This window comes from Rhinolophus sinicus, chromosome 1 (genome assembly GCF_057876585.1).
Source record: "Rhinolophus sinicus isolate RSI-liver-muscle chromosome 1, RSI-T2T, whole genome shotgun sequence".
NCBI classification, from domain to species: Eukaryota; Metazoa; Chordata; class Mammalia; order Chiroptera; family Rhinolophidae; genus Rhinolophus; species Rhinolophus sinicus.
This window is the reverse complement of record NC_142501.1, coordinates 25644500-25662187: the sequence shown is the minus strand read 5'-3', so window position 1 is coordinate 25662187 and position 17688 is coordinate 25644500. Positions and strand designations below refer to the sequence as shown.

At 48.3% G+C, this 17688-nt stretch overlaps 2 protein-coding genes across 6 annotated transcripts; both read left to right on the top strand.

Moving 5' to 3' along the window:
* The first annotated feature begins 1533 nt into the window (after positions 1-1533).
* Positions 1534-8348, top strand: ING4 (inhibitor of growth family member 4). Of its 5 annotated transcripts, none has more exons than XM_019754460.3 (8): positions 1534-1657; positions 4385-4456; positions 6142-6308; positions 6485-6590; positions 6765-6873; positions 7106-7253; positions 7516-7577; positions 7692-8348. In XM_019754460.3, exons 1-8 carry the CDS (start codon positions 1621-1623, stop codon positions 7729-7731), a joined length of 741 nt encoding a protein of 246 aa, XP_019610019.1. In that variant the 5' UTR covers positions 1534-1620; the 3' UTR covers positions 7732-8348. The 5 variants fall into 5 exon arrangements, with proteins under 5 accessions (XP_019610019.1, XP_019610017.1, XP_019610020.1 ...); XM_019754458.3 differs by having other exon boundaries at positions 6485-6599; XM_019754461.3 differs by having other exon boundaries at positions 1535-1657; positions 6768-6873.
* A 289-nt stretch (positions 8349-8637) lies between these two features.
* Positions 8638-16796, top strand: ACRBP (acrosin binding protein). The gene is made up of 10 exons (XM_088797595.1): positions 8638-9307; positions 9605-9823; positions 9998-10092; positions 10590-10707; positions 11342-11786; positions 12272-12404; positions 14419-14598; positions 14742-14909; positions 15977-16060; positions 16660-16796. The coding sequence occupies exons 1-10, from the start codon at positions 9265-9267 to the stop codon at positions 16780-16782; spliced, it is 1608 nt and encodes a 535-aa protein (XP_088653721.1). The 5' UTR covers positions 8638-9264; the 3' UTR covers positions 16783-16796.
* The last annotated feature ends 892 nt before the right edge of the window (positions 16797-17688 follow it).

Below are 17688 nucleotides of genomic sequence, written 5' to 3'. Positions count from 1 at the left end.
ATGCTTCTTCAGTTGTTAAATGAAGGGATTGGGCTAGATCACCTCCGAGATTCCTTTTTGAAAATTAAAAGACCTTTAAGCACAGAAAAAGTGACAAAGCTCTCATGTCTGATAACATGGCTATCTGTGGGACTGCTGGGCAACGATGTTCTTTACCCAGTAGAGTGTGGATAGTCAGTGAAATAATGCCCACTTAATTTAGAGTTCATTCTCTTGTGTGGGTATCCAAGCTAGTCTCCACCTGTGGTGTGACACTAATGAATGTATTACACGACCAAATATGCCAATGTTTGTTAACTTCTGAATACCACATTTTCCCCTCCTGCTCTAACCAACTGTTGATAAGACCCTGACATCCCAGGTATTAGAACCAGAATCTACTTTTTTTAAGGATATGCTCACTCATGGCAATGAAATAGGTGCTGTTATTCTCATTTTACAGAGAATAGGCACAGAGCTTAAATTACCCGGGGGCATGATACTTGGAATGAAGTCTTCTAGATTCTATTGCTGTATCTTACCACCTGCTCAGTAGTAAACTTGGGGTTTCACCTTACTCTTCACATATTTGGTCTAAATTATATGGATGAAAAATCATTAAAAAGTTACCATGTGCCATTGATGATTATTAAGAATGTCTGAGGGGTGACAATGATCTCCACTGTCATGCTAACACCAGTTTTACGTTATGGGCTTGTGCTGGTACCCTGTCATGCACTTGATTGCTTTCCATCTTGAACAGCAGTTTTCATTGTATTGCAGCTGACTAGGGTAATAGCTGGCATCTAACTGGCTCAGTTGTGACTGAGATCCATGCCCCATTTCTTTCAGTCATGATGCTAGTTAACATCACGTATAAATTCAAATAAAAAGGGAGACAGAAACGAGGGCAAGGCCCGAAGTACTACATCATTTTGTGTGAGAATGTATTCGAGTGTAAATGAACAGGAATATTTCAAGACAAAAATAATTATAGCTTTATTGTGTGAGTTCTTTGTACTTATAAACCGAGTTTATAAGTAATAACCTTTCTCCATGTTAAAAAAATAATCCTAGGGAGTTGGTATTCGTGTGCGTGAAAAGCAATGCCAAGGTTTAAATCTCAACACGGATTAGCCTCCGCAACTTCATTAACAAAATCTTGATTCAGGCAAGACCTGCTCTAGTCACCAGATTCATATTCTGCAAAAGGGAAAGATTCCCCAGTTACTGAAAAGGGGTGTTTATGCAATACAATCCTAAAGAGACAAGGTGTTTTGGGTTTTTTTTACTTCATTACCGCGCTTTCCCGTTTTGGAGGGAAGAAAAGTTTGATAGAGAATGCAAAATGGCGATCTCCAGTGACGTCATGCCTGCCACGGTTGGTCGCGCACCGGGACTGAGTAAGGGCGGAAGCAGGTTCAAGTCGCTTCAAGACGCCTCATTACGGGCGGTCCTGGCTACTTACGCAAAAGGACAAGTGTCAACAACGGGCGGATGTGTCCCAGCGGATAAGTTACTAAGGGCGGAAGTTCTCCTTTTAAGGGCGGAAAGGCCCTAACCCAAGAATAATAGCTTCAGCGCTTATCGTGTTTCAGTTACTTCCGGGGAGGATCGGAAGTTGCTTTGTTTTGCTTCAAGATGGCTGCGGGGATGTATTTGGAACATTATCTGGACAGTAAGAGCAGGCTGGAGGAGGGGGTCAGGGGTCAACAGAGTGGTGGCGGGGATCAGGGCTGAGAAGATCTATGGCCCCGAAGTCCCGGTGGTTAGAAGGTCACAATTGTGAAGGGGTTCCGGGAGAGAAATATTGGAGGATGTGAAGAAAGAGGGGGCGGGGCAGCAGAGTCTAGGCTTCGATTTGGGGTGTAGATGAGGGAGGGGCTGCGCGGCGGGGCTGATATCTTTTGAAGGGCTAATGTGCATAGCCGGAAAGATTTTTGCTGTCCCCATCTTCAGTGTCTCCAGCCTCGGTATATTTTTTTCTCAGAATCGGTCGTTTTAGTATATCACCCACTGCCATTTGGAGCAGCGACAAAGACCTCGCGGCTCCTCCGCTAAGTTCTTTCTCAGAAGTGGCTTCTCATGGGTATGTGGGTTGTGAGTGACCACTGTCAGATGATGAACTGGAACGCTTCTCTTGTTGGAGTAAAGATCCAATTCCCATCAAATAGAAATCTAGTGTTATGTTTATGCCGTTTATGTAACCCACCCCTGCACAAAGTATGTCACCCTATGCGCTTACATTTGTCTTCATGTTGGGAGTCATTCATTCATTCATTCATTCGTTCATTGAAGGCTTGTTATGGATCAGACATAATGGCAGGTGCTGAGGATATACAAAAATAAGTAAGACATAACCCCTGCCCTCAAGTGCTCATGGTCTCTTGTAGGATTCTGCTAATACGTATAAAATAGTGTTGCAAGTGAAATACTAGAAATACATTGAAAGGACACTTGATAACACTGGAGAGAGACTAATTACCTGGGGATGGAGTTAAAGCTTTACAGAGGATGTGATGTTTGAATAGTCTTGAAGGTGGAGTCTTAATGGGTTTGTGGCAAGGTCAGGGAAAAGTGAGGTTAGAGTGTTTGATATATAGGACTCTAGGTGAAAGACTGGGAAGTGACACTGGAGAAAGAGGCTGGGGTTACAGTGTGCAAGCTCTTTTAAAGCCACGCTAAGAAGCTTGCACTTTAAATAGTGAGGAACCAACAGATTTTTTAAATAGAGTGATTTTTATAAAGCAAAGTAACTGTATGTATGATAAACTGGAGCATAACATTGGTAGTAGGGACATCAATTAGTGATAACAGTCTGGGTCAGAGATGAAGATCTGATCTCAAGGAGTGACAGAAGTATTTAGAAGTTAATTATGACAGGACTGATTGATGACTCAGTGGTTGAGAGAGAAGGGAGGATCTAAGGTGACTTCTTGAATTCCTGCTTCGGATGTGAGGTAGACAGTATATCATCAACAAAATAGGAAATTCAGGAGTAAAAGCAATATATTTAACTTAATTTACTTTAATTTAGAATTAAGCATAGGAATGGTAATTGTATCCATGAGAATGAATGAGCTCAAGATGATGGAAAAACAAGTGAGAAAGTGAGAGGATTAAAGTGTAATCTCAAGAAAACATTAACATTTAAGGGACAGGCTATGGAAATGTCAATGTTGGAATTACCAGTAAGTATATGATGAGATTTGGAATCCTAAGAGGAAGAAAGTTACTCAAAGGAGAAAAGATGTTTCAGACGTATATGTTAGAATAGGACTAACAATAGGTCACTTGCTCTGATAAGTCATTAGTGACTTAAAGTAATCTCAGTAAACTGGTGGTGGCAGATCTGAGGTTATAGGTTAAAGCAGTGGAGGCATTTTAAAAGTTTGAAGTGGAATGATGCAAAGAGATCTTTTGTGGGAGAGACATAAATATTCATGCATTTATTCAAGTATTTATTGAGGTCCCTCTGTATGCAAGTCATAGTTCTATATGTTCTAACACAGTTCTGTTTCTAGGGGAACACAAGACAGGCATGCCCAGCCGTTCTAGAAAGTTAGGGACACAGATACCCCAAAACAAAAAAAGCCTAGGAAATTACACAATTAATTACTTAATTATAGTTGGATATGTGCCAAGCAAGGTAGAGATAGAAAAACTTGACAGTATAATCCAAGACACTTGTTGGAGTCGAGGGAAGTCAAGGTTGAGCGGAGCTTGAAGCCTGAACAGAATTTAGTAGGCCAAGAGGTATGGTGGAAGTGGGATCAGGAGGACCGGGCGGTGCATTCCAGGCAGAGAGGGCAGCATGTGGAAAGCCAAGTGGCAGGAAGAATGCTCGTAAGTTCCAGATACTCAGAGGAGGCCAGTATGATCTGAGCAGAGAGAGCACAAAGGGAGACTGACAGGAGTGCAGGCTGGTGTGAGGTAAGCCAGGGCCAGAAAGTGCAGAATAGGACAAGGAATAGTACTATAGCAAGTTACTGGAGGCTTATAAGCCGTAGAGTGGCTTGATCAGATTTTCATTTTTTCAAAGAATATTCTGGCTACTATATAGAGAGCAGGTTGTGTGTATGTGATGAGTGGTGGAGGATACCATGAGAGTATTTGTGAGTTGAGGGCAAGAAGTTTGGAGTCAGAGACTGAAAATGAGGAGCAAGGGCTCATTTGTAGAGTAAGGTCACTGAAGAGAGAAAGTGTGGGAAAGCTGTGCAGAGATGGAGAGGTTAGTTGTGCAGAGGCAGACACCGCCTCTTCTGAGAAAGGAATGATGAATGCCATCACAGATACATCCAAGGGTTCAAAGGAGGGAAAACTGAGTCCTGTTTTAGACCTGTACTTTAAAAGCAGCTATAAGGACTGTGAAGTCCAGTGATTCTGTTTCTCCTCTTCACCCTAGGTATTGAAAACCTCCCCTTTGAACTACAGAGAAATTTTCAGCTCATGAGGGACCTGGACCAAAGAACAGAGGGTACGTAGAGAGTAAGGAGTCCATGTGTATACTGAGTGTGTGTGATCCTTTCTTTTTCTGTTCGGTGGTACCATATCGTTTGGTCTGATCTGGAGGACTGTGGTTTCTCTCTTTCTCACTCTTGCATTTCTTAAAAGGAGAGTGATGATCTGCACATGTGTATCAGCTTTTCCATAGCAAATGGAATATTGGGACAATGCCTGAAGAATTCAGAGATGCTACGTTCTTCATAGCTTCCTCAAGAAGAATTCAACAAACCACAGTCAACTCTAGAATCATTTCTGTTCACCATGTTCAATATATTTATGGGAAGGCTAGACTCTTTCTGCTCTACTGGATTGTTAATTTTACTGTCACAAAATTCAGTGTGGCTTTGGACTGCAACTCATGTAGACAGGAGCTTTGCTGTATGAGAAGTTCTTCGAGAGGAAAAACAGCAATTAACATCAGGATCTCTACTATGTATTCAACCTTACAGAAGCACTAGATACCACCTGTGGCCTTGGACGTTGAGCAAGTTTGGCTGCATTAAGGCATCCATTTGAAGTGTGAATGCCTCAAGTGAATACTTGGAATGGTCAGGTTGGTCTTTTCAAGGTCAAAGATGTTTGTTGGAGCTATCCCCCATATGTGCTGAAGGATATATAGGTCTTATCTTCCATCCTTATGTAGCCATGCTCAAGGATGTAACAAGCTGGTGTTAGAATACCTAAAACTGTGATTTAAGTTACTCTGGGTAACTTTACTCATGAAAAGGTGAACAGCATCTAAAATCCTGGATGTAGGCCCCTGAGAACTGCCTGCCGAATTCTGAGAACCAGCTTGCTTGCTTGCTTCGTAGTACAGTTCCAACTCTTGAGTTGATGCACAGAAAGACCGGTTGGAGATAATTGAACTACTTTCTTTTTCAGCTTCCTCCAAAGACCTCAAACAAATGGGGCATAAGTATAGACTGCACACTTCCCGTTGTCTGTTGCTGCATACTGTTACAGTCATGCTTCTGTCTCTTCATTGACATTATTTATGAGTCCTACCAAATGTTAGGTAGTAGACTCTACAGTCTCCATGTCTCGGGACATCACCTGCCTTCCAATATTAAAATGTTTGGAGCAATATTGAAGATAGCAAACAGAAAAGAAGTGAGGGGAAATATTAACAAGTTGCAAATGATGAGCGAAATAAGGTGGCAGTAAGTAGAAGAACTGTTACATTAATGAACTAGGGCTTCATTTTAAATGGATGCACAGACTAGAAGCCAGGAGCAGTGGATGACCCAGCCTGGCTTACAGTACTCAGAACTGTTGTGGGATATTTTTGAGACAAGAAGCCAGGTGGTTTTTGAGACAGAATTCACGGTTCAAGAAGCAGCAGAAGCCCTGCAAAGAAGCATCTTCAGACCTCAACAAAAATATACTTCATATTAGTGCAATGTGCAAAGGATCCATCATTATGTTTCAATAATTTGTTTCTACTGATAGCAATGTTTTCAGCACCTGAAGTCACCCTTAAACAAATATTGTCAGTATGTTGTATTACTTGAGTACATGGCACAGTACCTGTGAACTTGCAGTGCATTTTAGCTCGAAGGTTATCATGGTCAATGGCAAAGGTCCAAGGAACAAGAGAAAGAAGTGTGCTTCACCTAGCCGCTCGGGCCATTGTGACCAGGCCTCTCTCTATTGTAGACCTGAAGGCTGAGATTGACAAGTTGGCCACTGAGTATATGAGTAGCGCCCGCAACCTGAGCTCCGAGGAAAAACTGGCTCTTCTCAAACAGATCCAGGAAGCCTATGGCAAATGCAAGGAATTTGGTGACGACAAGGTGCAGCTTGCCATGCAGACCTATGAGATGGTATGGCCCTGTTCATGGCTCCCCACCTACCTCCTATCTATTCCTTGGGGTCCTAGACCCCTCCTTCAGCTATGTCGGGATCCGTTTTGGGTCTGAGAGATCCATAGAATCTGTCTTAGCCTGTTTTCTTTTACTGGAACCAGACTTGTACCTCCTTCTTCTCCCTTCCCATCCAGGTGGACAAACACATTCGGCGACTGGACACAGACCTGGCTCGTTTTGAGGCTGACTTGAAGGAGAAACAGATTGAGTCAAGTGACTATGACAGCTCTTCCAGCAAAGGCAAAAAGAGTGAGGAGGGGGGTGGGCTGTGAGCGGCGGGGTGAGGATGCAGAGGGAGAAGAAGCCAGCTCTCCAGCTATGAGGGAGGGGCATCAGGTTGGAAAGAAGGAGAAGAAAGAGGGCTTAACCCATCTTTCTGTCTCCCTGCCTTCTGGCTTTCCCCCTCTTTCCTAGAAGGCCGGACTCAAAAGGAGAAGAAAGCTGCCCGTGCTCGTTCCAAAGGGAAAAACTCAGATGAAGAAGCCCCCAAGGCTGCCCAGAAAAAGTTAAAACTTGTGCGCACGTGAGTGTATCAGGGAGCACTTTGTCAGATGACATGCTCTTCTCTCCCACCCCCCACTCCCACCCCACCCTGCCCCTTGCCACTTTCTCTATCTTCTGTGCCAGTATCTCCTCTCCTTATCATTTTGCTGTTTGCTGGACAGAGAAGCCCCAAATCACTTGCCCCACCAAGGTCTCAAGTTGTAGTTACCTTTGGCATACAGATGACACTTTCTCTTCCTCTTGGCATGCAGAAGTCCTGAGTATGGGATGCCCTCAGTGACCTTTGGCAGTGTCCATCCCTCTGATGTGTTGGATATGCCTGTGGATCCCAACGAACCCACCTATTGCCTTTGTCACCAGGTCTCCTATGGAGAGATGATTGGCTGTGACAACCCTGATGTGAGAACCGTTTTGCCTCAGAACGGGGGATCCTTGGGGACATAAAGAGAGTGGGCACTAGAGGAGGGAAAATAGTTGAATAGTGGGACTCCAGAATAGGAAGAAGGCGGTTGGAGTTGTTTGGCCTTGGGACCTCTAAGAATTCTCCAAAGGGATGGGATAGGGGAATACTAAGGAATGAATCTAGGGGTGGGGACTTCTTTGCTTTCCTCTGCCCCACCCTGGTCCGACTTTTGCTTCTTCCATCCTGTTCCTTTTCTAGTGTTCCATAGAGTGGTTCCACTTTGCCTGTGTGGGGCTGACAACGAAGCCTCGGGGGAAATGGTGAGTGAGAGTTACGGCAAGAGCTGAGCTGCTCCTAAACGGTGTAACAGAGGGCATTCTCCCTCACTCACTTTCTACCTCCCCTTCTCTATCTTTCCGTTCATTCCTTTTTAGGTTTTGCCCACGCTGCTCCCAAGAACGGAAGAAGAAATAGATAAGGGCCTTGGATTCCAACAGAGTCTCTTCCACATCCCCGGACCCAGGCTAGTGGGGAGAGGAATGCCTGTGCTGGGGCCAGGGCCTTCAGGGAGAAGTGGATGGTGCAGTGTTAGCATCCCTTCTCCTCCCCTCTCCCTACTCCTGGTGCTGAGGCTGCATCCAAATCCTGGTAGGGAGGGGTGCCGTAGCCACTGAGGATGTGTGCTCTCATTCAGCCCACCCCTTCAGAGGGAAGTGGTCTTGCCCACTCTCCTTTTGCCTCCATGCTGAGGTTGGTGCTGTATTTCTGAGGGATGGTCCTCTTTACTCCCCGTGCTTTGTATTTAAGGACTTGGGCAGTAGCATGGGGGCACTCCCCCAGCCCTCCTAATTCCCTACCCCCCGTGGGGGGGGGAGCCATGGTGTAATAAACGTCCATCATTCTCTTCCTGCTTTTTCCATGGTGGGGGGGTCCCCCAGTTTATCTGGGCTGTGGCCCTAGTTAAAGGGGCACCCCTTCCTCTGTGCCAAGAGGAGTCTCCCTGGCCCTGTGAATGGGAGAGGGGACAAGGTGGAATGCAGATAAGACACATGTGAAGGAATTTGGTAGGGGAATAAAAGCTGTACCTGTTGGCCTGCTGTGTTTTTTGTAGAGACATTTTAGTACATGTGCTAAGCATTTTTTTTGTGTGTTCTGCATTCTCTGGGTTTGCTAAGAGGCAGGGCGATGACATGCCAGAAGTAGGACAGGACATGGAACCAGAAGTACCCCAGAATGCACAAGTTCTCACCTGGGGAAGGACAAAACTGGCGGGGGGGTACCTCACACCCAGGGTTTCCAAAACTTCCATAAAACATCTCTTTCACTTAATTTCCAATAAATGTGTATTTGCGTTTTATACATATACTATTATATGAAATATTAGCTTAATTTCTTATTTTAAACACAAAACAAAAATGTTTTCTCCCCTTCCAATTGTCTTGCTCACCTCCCACTGGGAAAACACTTCTGTAGGCTGAGCCATTCTTACACCTGAGCTCCCCCTCACCTGAACCCTGCTTGTTTCCCCTTTTGGCTTGTTCCCCATTTCCTACCTGGAGGCTTCCTCTCTGGTACCTACCCAGGTAGGCCCTGACTTTGTTTTGTACATTCTGTTGTGCCGCCCCAGAACCCTGTCTGTACTGTACTCACAGGAAGCCTCACTGGCTACTGGGCAAACTGTTTCTTCAAGTCCTGGTTTCATCATCTGTAAAATAGGGATGAAAGTATCCACCCTAATGTATTACCTTGTTAATGGAAGAAGGGGAGGCACATAAAGAACAACACAGAACTTACTCCATCAAAGGTACTGCGTCAATGATAACTGCGCCGTCATCCTATCCAGCTGGAATATATGACACGGGAGGACCCATACCCCCAACACCCGTCAGTTTCTGAGGCCCCGCCCCCGGCCCTTTGTGACGTCCGAAAGCCCGCTCCTGCCGGCTCTGGCTTGGCGGGTTAGAGGCCCGCTTCGGTCTAGGAAACGCGTGGGGATTGTCTGGGGCCATGAGGAAGCTCGCCGCTGGCTTCCTTCTCTCACTCCTGAAGGGTGAGAATTCCCATCTACTCGGTCTCTTCCTCCCCGGGCTCGGTCTTCTCCCTCCGGAGAGCCCTTCCTTTACTGTTTCTGACACCTCTCTCAGGGAGGTTGCGTTGAATGTCCTCCTCGATCTACCCCCCCCCCCCCCCCCCCGGGCTCTCCTTTGTCTCTGCCCCTGGCATCACTACCCGGCAGACATCCCCGGTTCCTAATTTGCACGGGCCCCGCTGGCCAGGCAGGGTCTGTCCCAGGCCTGGAGGGGGTTTTGGAGTTCCATCCAGCCATCAGTCTGTTCCCGCCTCGCAGTGGTGCTCCTGCCTCCATCAACTACCCCAGCCCAGGATTCAAATTCAGCCTCCACTCCAGGCAGCCCTCTCTCTCCCACCGAATATGAACGCTTCTTCGCACTGCTGACCCCTACCTGGAAAGCAGAGACTACCTGCCGTCTCCGTGCAACCCACGGCTGCCGGAATCCCACCCTCGTCCAGTTGGACCAATATGAGAATCATGGCTTGGTGCCTGATGGTGAGGGCCCAACTAGTGGGGCAGCCCTGTGCTCACGAGACAGAGGAAGTGGTATGGCTGGCCTCTGACCCTATGCCCATATTCTCCACTCTCCAGGCCCAACATGCCCACTGCCCCATCCAGGAGGGAGCTCCCCCTGGTGCGTTCACTTTCTCCATCCCTGCCCCTTCTCAGGCGCTGTTTGCTCCGACCTCCCTTATGCCTCCTGGTTTGAGTCCTTCTGCCAGTTTACTCAGTACCGTTGCTCCAACCACGTCTTCTATGCCAAGGTGAGGCCCGGGACAAAGGTAAATCTGGTGTTGCAGGACTGAGGGAGAGGCAATGGCAGTAAGGAGCTGAGGGAGGGCTCTAGCAGGGCCATCCTTAGATTCTCCCTCATGCTACTTTGCCTATTATTCACCCAGATTGTGTACGAATACAGCCTCACGTTGGGCGTTCAGACTGTCACTCCTGTTACTGCAAGAAAAGGAGGAGAGAGGGATGGGAAGAGGCAAAGAGATAAGCCCTTCCATTTCTTCTAATGGGCAGTGATTTCATTCAAGTCAAACACAAGAGACTGAAGGCAGGGGTGTGGCCTAGACATGGGATTTTACCTTGCAGGGGAACCCTTTCTCCGGTCTGGAGGGTTCTACCAGGGACCATGTCCCTTCATCCCTACCCAGGAACTGTGAGACAGAAGGCATGCTAGAAAAGGGACTGAAGAGTAAGCTGGAGTAGAAGTCCACCCTTTGGGAAAGGCATTCCCACATTCCTTCTCTTCTTGCAGAGAGTCCGATGCTCCCAGCCAGTCTCAGTTCTCTCACCTAACACTCCCAAGAGGATAGACTCTTCTGCTGAAATCCCACCCACCACCATGACCTCCCCCATGTCATCACACTTCACAGGTGAGACCCTCCCAGCACCTGGAAGACTACCAGCAACTCCTTCCACAAATCCCAGAGCCCAGGATTTAAGGCATCAGTGGTAGGGAAATGGGAAGAAAGCTGAGTGAGGGTGGGAGATGGGGAAAGGCCTCTCTTTACATATGGGAGAGCCTGCTTTTTATGAATACAAGTTAGAGCTTTCCTATTCCAGAATATCTTCTGACATTACTTACCACAAGTCTGCCCTGAATCCATTTTTCCTAATGCTCAAAAACATTCCCGTGTTTGGATGTCCTCTGGGACTTTTATAAGCTAACATCTTCAGTCTGGAAAGGATTAGCTATTCAGAGTATTGGTGTTTCCTAAGTGAAAATGACAACAGGTGGTATTTGAGGTGGGAGTTAAGGAAGAGAAGCACTTGTGAGAGAGGCAGAAAGGTGACATAACAACCAACACCACAATCACCATGGTAATCTGTTTTGATATTCATACTCTTTCTGTGTCTTTTATACTTGGCTGTGTGAATAAGTATGATTTAGGCTGCTTTCTTCTGTCTTGGTGTTTATGTGTGTGTCTCTTTGTGAACAAAGGCACTCGGGCGTCCAGAAAGCTAACCATTCCCTTCCTTCTCTTTCTTGGTCCCTCCCAAACCCAGCTGCAGCCACAGAGCAGCAGGCCTGGCCCGAGCGGCTCAAGAGCAATGTCGAAGAGCTGCTGCAGTCCTCCCTGTCCCTGGGAGGCCAGGAGCCAGGGCCAGATCACAAGCAAAATCCAGGGCAGGAACACGAGCAGGAGGAAGGGCAGGAGCAAGACGAGCAGGAGGAGGAGGAGCAGGAGGAGGAGGGGAAGCAGGAGGAAGGAGAGGGGACAGAGGAGGGACTGGAGGCCATATCTGGGCTGCAGACAGACCCACAGCCCAAGTTCCAGGCTGAAGTTTTATCTCCCAACCCTTTCTCCTTCACTCCCCGGGTGCGGGAAGTGGACACTACACCTATGATGATGGAGAATATTCAGGAGCTCATTCGATCTGCCCAGGAAATGGATGAAAGAAATGATGTATATGATGAGGACTCCACGTGGAAAAGCCAAAACTCTGGCAGGTATAGGAAATTCTGACTCCCCCACCAGCCCTACCCTTCCTGCTGCCTTCTTTGGCCATGAGAAGCCGACTTTCCCAGCTTCAACTTCCAGACCCACTCAGACTTGGTTGGGCTTCAGGCGCACGTAGCAATTACCTACCTCACCTGTTCTTGGCCATCATTGGTTTAAGCACCGCCCTCGAGTGCCTGTTTTCTATACGGTGTAATGGAATGAGCCCTGTACCTGGAGCTACTAGACTTGAGTTCCGGTCTTGTCTCTGGTCTTAATTAACATCGCAACTTTGAGAAAGCTCCTTCCCCTTTCTGGATCTCAGTTCCTCATTTTTAAAAGGAGGTAGTTGGTCCAGATGCCTCTGAGGCTCCATCGAGCTCACTGAATGTGTGTGACCCAAGAACAGAGGCTGAGGGGAGGGGAAGAGAGTGGATGTGGCTTTCTGCCCCAGCCCTCTGGCCCACCCCCACCAGTCAGTGCTGTCTCCTTGCAGCCTCCTGCAGCTGCCCCACGTGGAGGCCTTGCTGGTGATGTGCTATTCCATTATGGAGAACAGTTGCACCATGACCCCTACAGCCAGGGCCTGGCGGCACTTGGAGGATGAGATCCTTGGTTTCGGGAAGACGGTATGCCCACCATGCTGTTTAATGGATACATGCTCACTGGGCATCCTCTGGGCCTGGCAGTGGACTAGGCCATGGGAATGGTGGGATGAGCAGGGAAACAGCAAACATGAGGCATCACTGGAGAGGTTCTCTTCAAGTGGGAATCCTTCTCTGCAAGGACATCTCCAGCTCAGCTTAAAGGAGGAAGGCTCAAGACCTAGTCTGGAATCTATTCCAATCCAAAATTCATTCTTCAGCTCTCTGAGTTGTTAGGTTTGAGTCATCTCCTGATCCAGTTCACCATCTTCAATACTTGGCTTTGCCTCAGGTGCAGCTCTCCTTTCCACAGGGGTCATAGAACCCATTCCAAGGATCTGTAGAGAGATTTCAGTGTCAATGTGTCCTCAGCACCCAGCCAGTCCTACTCCCAGAAAAATATCCTTTAGGTTTTCAAATAATACAAGTTAGCAAACATTTGTTGAGAGCTGGTATGCCATCCATTCATCCATTTGTGCAACAACTATTGATTGGGCTCCAACTCTGTGCTAGGTATTTGAGATGTTGGCAATGAATACAGTAGATCCAACTGTCTTGGAGCTCTGGAGTCTAGTGGGAGAGACAGACAAGGAAACAGGCAGAACAGCGTGCTGGGATAAACGCTGTGATAGATAAGTACAAAGTGCAGAGAGAGCGGAAGGGGAGCACGACTGTCTGCGGGAGGATCGGAGAATGCGTCTTAGAGGAACTAATGTTTAAACTGAAACCTGAGGAGGAAAGACGTTAACCAGGCAAAAGAAGGAGCTCAGTAGAAGGTTCCTGCTAGAGGGAATAGTACTTATGTGCAAGAAAGAGAAGAGATTTCATGAGGAACTAAGAATGAGCATATTGCTCCTGCCCTTAAAGGGCCTAGAGCCCAGGAGAGATTCAGCAGCATTACGAAAGGGTGTGGTAGGTGTTGAGAGAGTGTTTTAAGTGTGGCAAGTTCAGGAGTCATGGAGAGCCCACTGGATTTCAGGGTTTTGGTTAAGGGAACAGTAAGGAGCCCATTTTGCCGGGAGCAAAGCAGTAGGAGTCAGAGATAATAGTAAGGGTTACAATGTGGAAAACCTCGAATGGTAGTCTGAAGCATTTGTTTTTAATTTGGTAGGAAAGAGGAATTTAGTAAGCATTTTTGGTCAGGGACATGACCATGCCTCCCTATGAGCTGTTGTGCAGAGTAAACAAGGTGATGTGGGAGATTTTGTCACTGTGGCGTGCGGTACCCATGGGTGCAGGAGGAGGAGGACGCATTGACTGGAGATCCTCCTGGGAATTTGGAGGGGCTCAGGGTGGAGAGTCCAGCTAGGAGGTGAGTAGCTCCCCTCTGAAGAATGTCTTCCAAGAACTTGGAGGTTTTGAACCTAGGTGCTTAGAGTATAGGTCTTGAAGTTAGAAAGGCTGTGAATCTTTGTCCCATTTCCACCCTTTCTGAGACGTGTGGTTTTGAGCAAGTTAGCCTCACTGAGCCTGTTTCCTCATGACAATGGAGACATTATTAGTACCTGTGCTAGTGTAGCGTTCCTGTGAGGGCTAATGAGATGATAGGGTTTAGAGCCATGGTGCCTAGCCCTGTGTCAACTCTTTGTAAATAGCATTATCATTGGGGAGGGGGCAGAGAAGGAGAGAGAGATGGTTAGGAGTCCTATTCAGATAAGTTAGGTGTGAGTGTAGGTCACACGATGGTAGACATTTGTCAGGCACTTGGCAATTGAGGATTTGGAGTTTGGGAAAGAGATCAGAGCTGATGCTAAAGATCTGGGTGTCACTTGCAGAGAGATGACGATTACCTGGGAGTAGATAAATCATCCAGGAGGAGGGTGAACAAATAGAGAGCGGAGGCGAGGTCCTTGAGGAACCCTTGGGGAGGGTGGGGGAGGCAGAAAAGCCAGAGAAGCTTTCTGAAGAACCTAAATGCGAAGACTTTGTGGGGATGGCTCTGGAGGGCTGAGGACTGGAAAGTCTCAGCCTCAGCCTCTTAGCCACACTCTTGCCCCAGGTCTGTGACAGCCTTGGACGGCAGCATATAGCTACCTGTCCCCTCTGTGACTTCTGCTCCCTGAAGCTGGAGCAGTGCCACTCAGAGGCCAACCTACAGCGGCAGCAGTGTGACAACTCCCACAAAACGTCCTTCCTGAGCCCCTTGCTTACATCTCAGAGCTTGTCCGTTGGTATTCAGGTACGTAACTAGCTGGGCAGCCTGCAGTGGCGGGGGGTGGCAGCGGGGTGCTCAGTCTCCAGGCAGATCTGGGCAGTGGGAAGGGAGGCCTGCAGGGGCCAGGAACGTGCATGCCTCCCCTGTCCCTGTCCCATGTGCCACAGATAGGGACTGTACAATCGGGCCGCTTTTATGGGATGGATTTTTACGGCGGTCTCCGCATGGACTTTTGGTGTACCCGGCTAGCCACAAAGGGCTGTGAAGATAATCGAGTTGCCAGCTGGCTCCAGACTGAGTTCCTTAGCTTCCAGGATGGGGATTTTCCTACCAAGGTCAGCACCTTTTCCCAAAGTTCAGCCCAACCCCACTCACCCCAGTTCTTTCTGGCTACTTGCTCTAGGCAGCCCATTCTGGGGCTTGGGCCCCTGGCTTCTGAGAACCAGTCCTCACTGAGCCTCCTGCCTTTCTTCAATAGACCCTACACACACAGTAGAGCAGGAGTGCATTTGACAAAGGAGTAGGAATTAGGAGGGGTGGTGGCGCGGGGGACTGGGAGGCAGGAGACAGAGGTTCTGGTCCCAGTTCTGCCAGTTACCTGCTGAGGGGCTTTGGTAGAGTCACTTCCCACTCTAGGCCAAAGTTATATTCATCCCTGTAACAAATGACTAGGTGATGCCTGAGGGGCCACCAAATACCGTGACCCAGTATTTCACTGTCTCAGTTTGACAGTTTCTTTCTTGGACTCTTCCTGTGCTTTCCTTATTGCATCAACTTTGCTGTTTACTTCCCCAAAGCTACCTCCCGTTTGGAACTATCTGTTGTGCCTGAGACCAGGCCACTCCCTTCTGTGGTTTAGCAGAGGGACGCCTGCCCAGATCCAATCCCTGGGACCCTATCTGGAAGGGATCTCAGAGATCATCTCTGCTGCTCCCCTGGATTTATAGGTGGGAAGGTGAGGTCCACAGAGGGAAGTGATTCACCCAAGACCACACATTAGAGATTGTTCTACCCTCTCCCTCATTTACCCATCATTAGAAGGCTCCCTGAGATTGGACCACCAATTGGGCCCCCTTCCCATGTTCTGCACCCTTGGTGCCCCCCTTCTCAGTTCCCCCTTCCTCAACCATTTTCTCAGCAAGCTGACTGGCAGAACAGCCACTTGCCACTCTCTGGCTCCTGGCTTCTTCCCACTAACTGAACTATGACTGAGAGTGGGACGGGAAAGGCAGAGGGGACAAAGGCCTATTCCTCAGAGAGAGGGCACCCTAAGTATAGAAGGTCTGGTTCTGAAGGGCCACATTCCTGACCCTAGTGCTGGTACTGTGAACACTCTAGAGAGCTGGGGTTTTGTAAGGCTTCTGATATGTCCCCACTGCCCCTTCTCTGGCTCTTGGCTTAGATTTGTGACACAGACTATGTGCAGTACCCAAACTACTGTTCCTTCAAAAGCCAACAGTGTCTGATGAGAAACCGGGATAGGAAGGTGAGCCCCTCACCCTGCCCCCTCCTTCTCCCATCAGCCCCTCAATCGGTCACCTTGGTTGGGTCTGTTCTGAGCCAACCCCCATCCCCTCACCCCCCACTCCACCCCCCAGCTCCCAGCCGCAGGGATGTGGAAAGCAGTTCCCTTCCTTGCCTCTCAGGGCAGAGGCCTCCATCAAAATGCTTCCTCTCCTCCACTCTTCTAGCCTTGGTGTAAGCAAGGTCCCCCTAGGCTGGAAGGGTCTGGGAGGGAGGCTGCCTATGAGAGATGAGGGTTCTGAAGGCAGCACAGGAAGATCCCCAGCTGGGTTGAGAATTATTGTTGAGGTGTCACCCTCAACTCCTGCTCTTACTCAGCAAGTAGTCTGGGGTAAGTCACTTCTTCCCCCAGCCTCAGCCTCATTTCTAAAAACGGGACTGGGCCTCTTGGTGTCTCTGGCAGCTTGAAAAATCCACATCTGAGTTTTCTCCTTCTCTCTACTGCCCTGTGCCCATGCTCACCTGCCTCTGGTTCTTTGGGGACTCCTGACACCTCCCCACCTCTATACCTCTGGCTCCTAGCTCTGTGACCCAGACTGTGTGTACCCAATCCCCATGTAGGTGTCCCGTATGAGATGTCTGCAGAACGAGACTTACAGTATCTTGTCCCCAGCCAAAAGCGAGGAACTTGTGCTTCGATGGAGCCAGGAGTTTAGCACGTCGACTCTGAGCCAAGCTGGATGAGCTGGGGTTCGTCCTGTCCCCACCCCAGCCTGACCTTTCCACATTCTCCATTGTTTTCAGACTCCATTTGTCAATTTGCTTCCAGGCTGCCCCTTTTGGGTTTTTCAACCTGGCCCCTACTTACGTTGTCCGTGGGTTGGGGCAGCAGTCCCAGAGAGGTCCATGATGGGAACTTAAAGGACGTTTTTGCATAAAGTGTTTATTTTCAACCTGTGTGGCCTATTTTGGTTATGATGCCATCCTCAGCACAGTGCCCCGTGGGAATAACCCTCCACCCCTCGAGGCTTGTGGATCCATCTGCTGGTAATTGTGCTCAGGGAAGCAGCCACCTGCCAGGAGAAGAAGCTCTAAAAAATCGAGAAGTTGGATTGCAGAAGGCCACAGCGGGGGCTAAGGGGTCCTGTGGGCCATGAGGGTGTGTGTGTCCTCACCTGAAAAGCACTGGGCCTCAGGAGCTCAGATGTGAGTGTAGAATTGTCCCTTTGGAGGACGAAGGCCAGAGCCTGACCGAGATCATGTAGGGGAGGGGTAGGGACCCCCCTCCAGGGAAGGAGGGCAGGACTTGGATTTTATCAGAAGGGTGGAAACAGCTGGGGCCTGGAGCTCAGGAAACCGTTGAGTTGACATCCAGTAATGGGCCAAATGGTCTGAATGTTGAGGTGGTTGCGTCTTGGCAACATGCATTGAGATGTGATTCCAACATTGGCCTTTAATTACTTGGGATCTCCCAGAATGTGTCCTGAAGACACACATGTTTGGGAAACTGTATAGTCTCTCCCTCTCTTCTATAGGTTCAGTGATTAACAATAGTAAAAAAAATGATGGAAAAGTTCAAATGCACAAAAATAGAATAGTATAACACATCCGCATGTACCCTTCACCCAGCTTGGATTATCAACACGTGGT

Excerpts from the sequence above, each read along its gene's own strand:
- ING4 (XM_019754458.3), top strand. The coding sequence starts at position 1,621 with ATGGCTGCGGGGATGTATTTGGAACATTATCTGGACA. Across the intron at positions 6,309-6,484 it reads CCATGCAGACCTATGAGATG|GTGGACAAACACATTCGGCG; the intron begins GTATGGCCCTGT and ends CTTCCCATCCAG. Across the intron at positions 7,254-7,515 it reads TTGGCTGTGACAACCCTGAT|TGTTCCATAGAGTGGTTCCA; the intron begins GTGAGAACCGTT and ends TTCCTTTTCTAG.
- ACRBP (XM_088797595.1), top strand. The coding sequence starts at position 9,265 with ATGAGGAAGCTCGCCGCTGGCTTCCTTCTCTCACTCCTGAAGG. Across the intron at positions 11,787-12,271 it reads AAAAGCCAAAACTCTGGCAG|CCTCCTGCAGCTGCCCCACG; the intron begins GTATAGGAAATT and ends GTCTCCTTGCAG. Across the intron at positions 14,910-15,976 it reads ATGGGGATTTTCCTACCAAG|ATTTGTGACACAGACTATGT; the intron begins GTCAGCACCTTT and ends CTCTTGGCTTAG.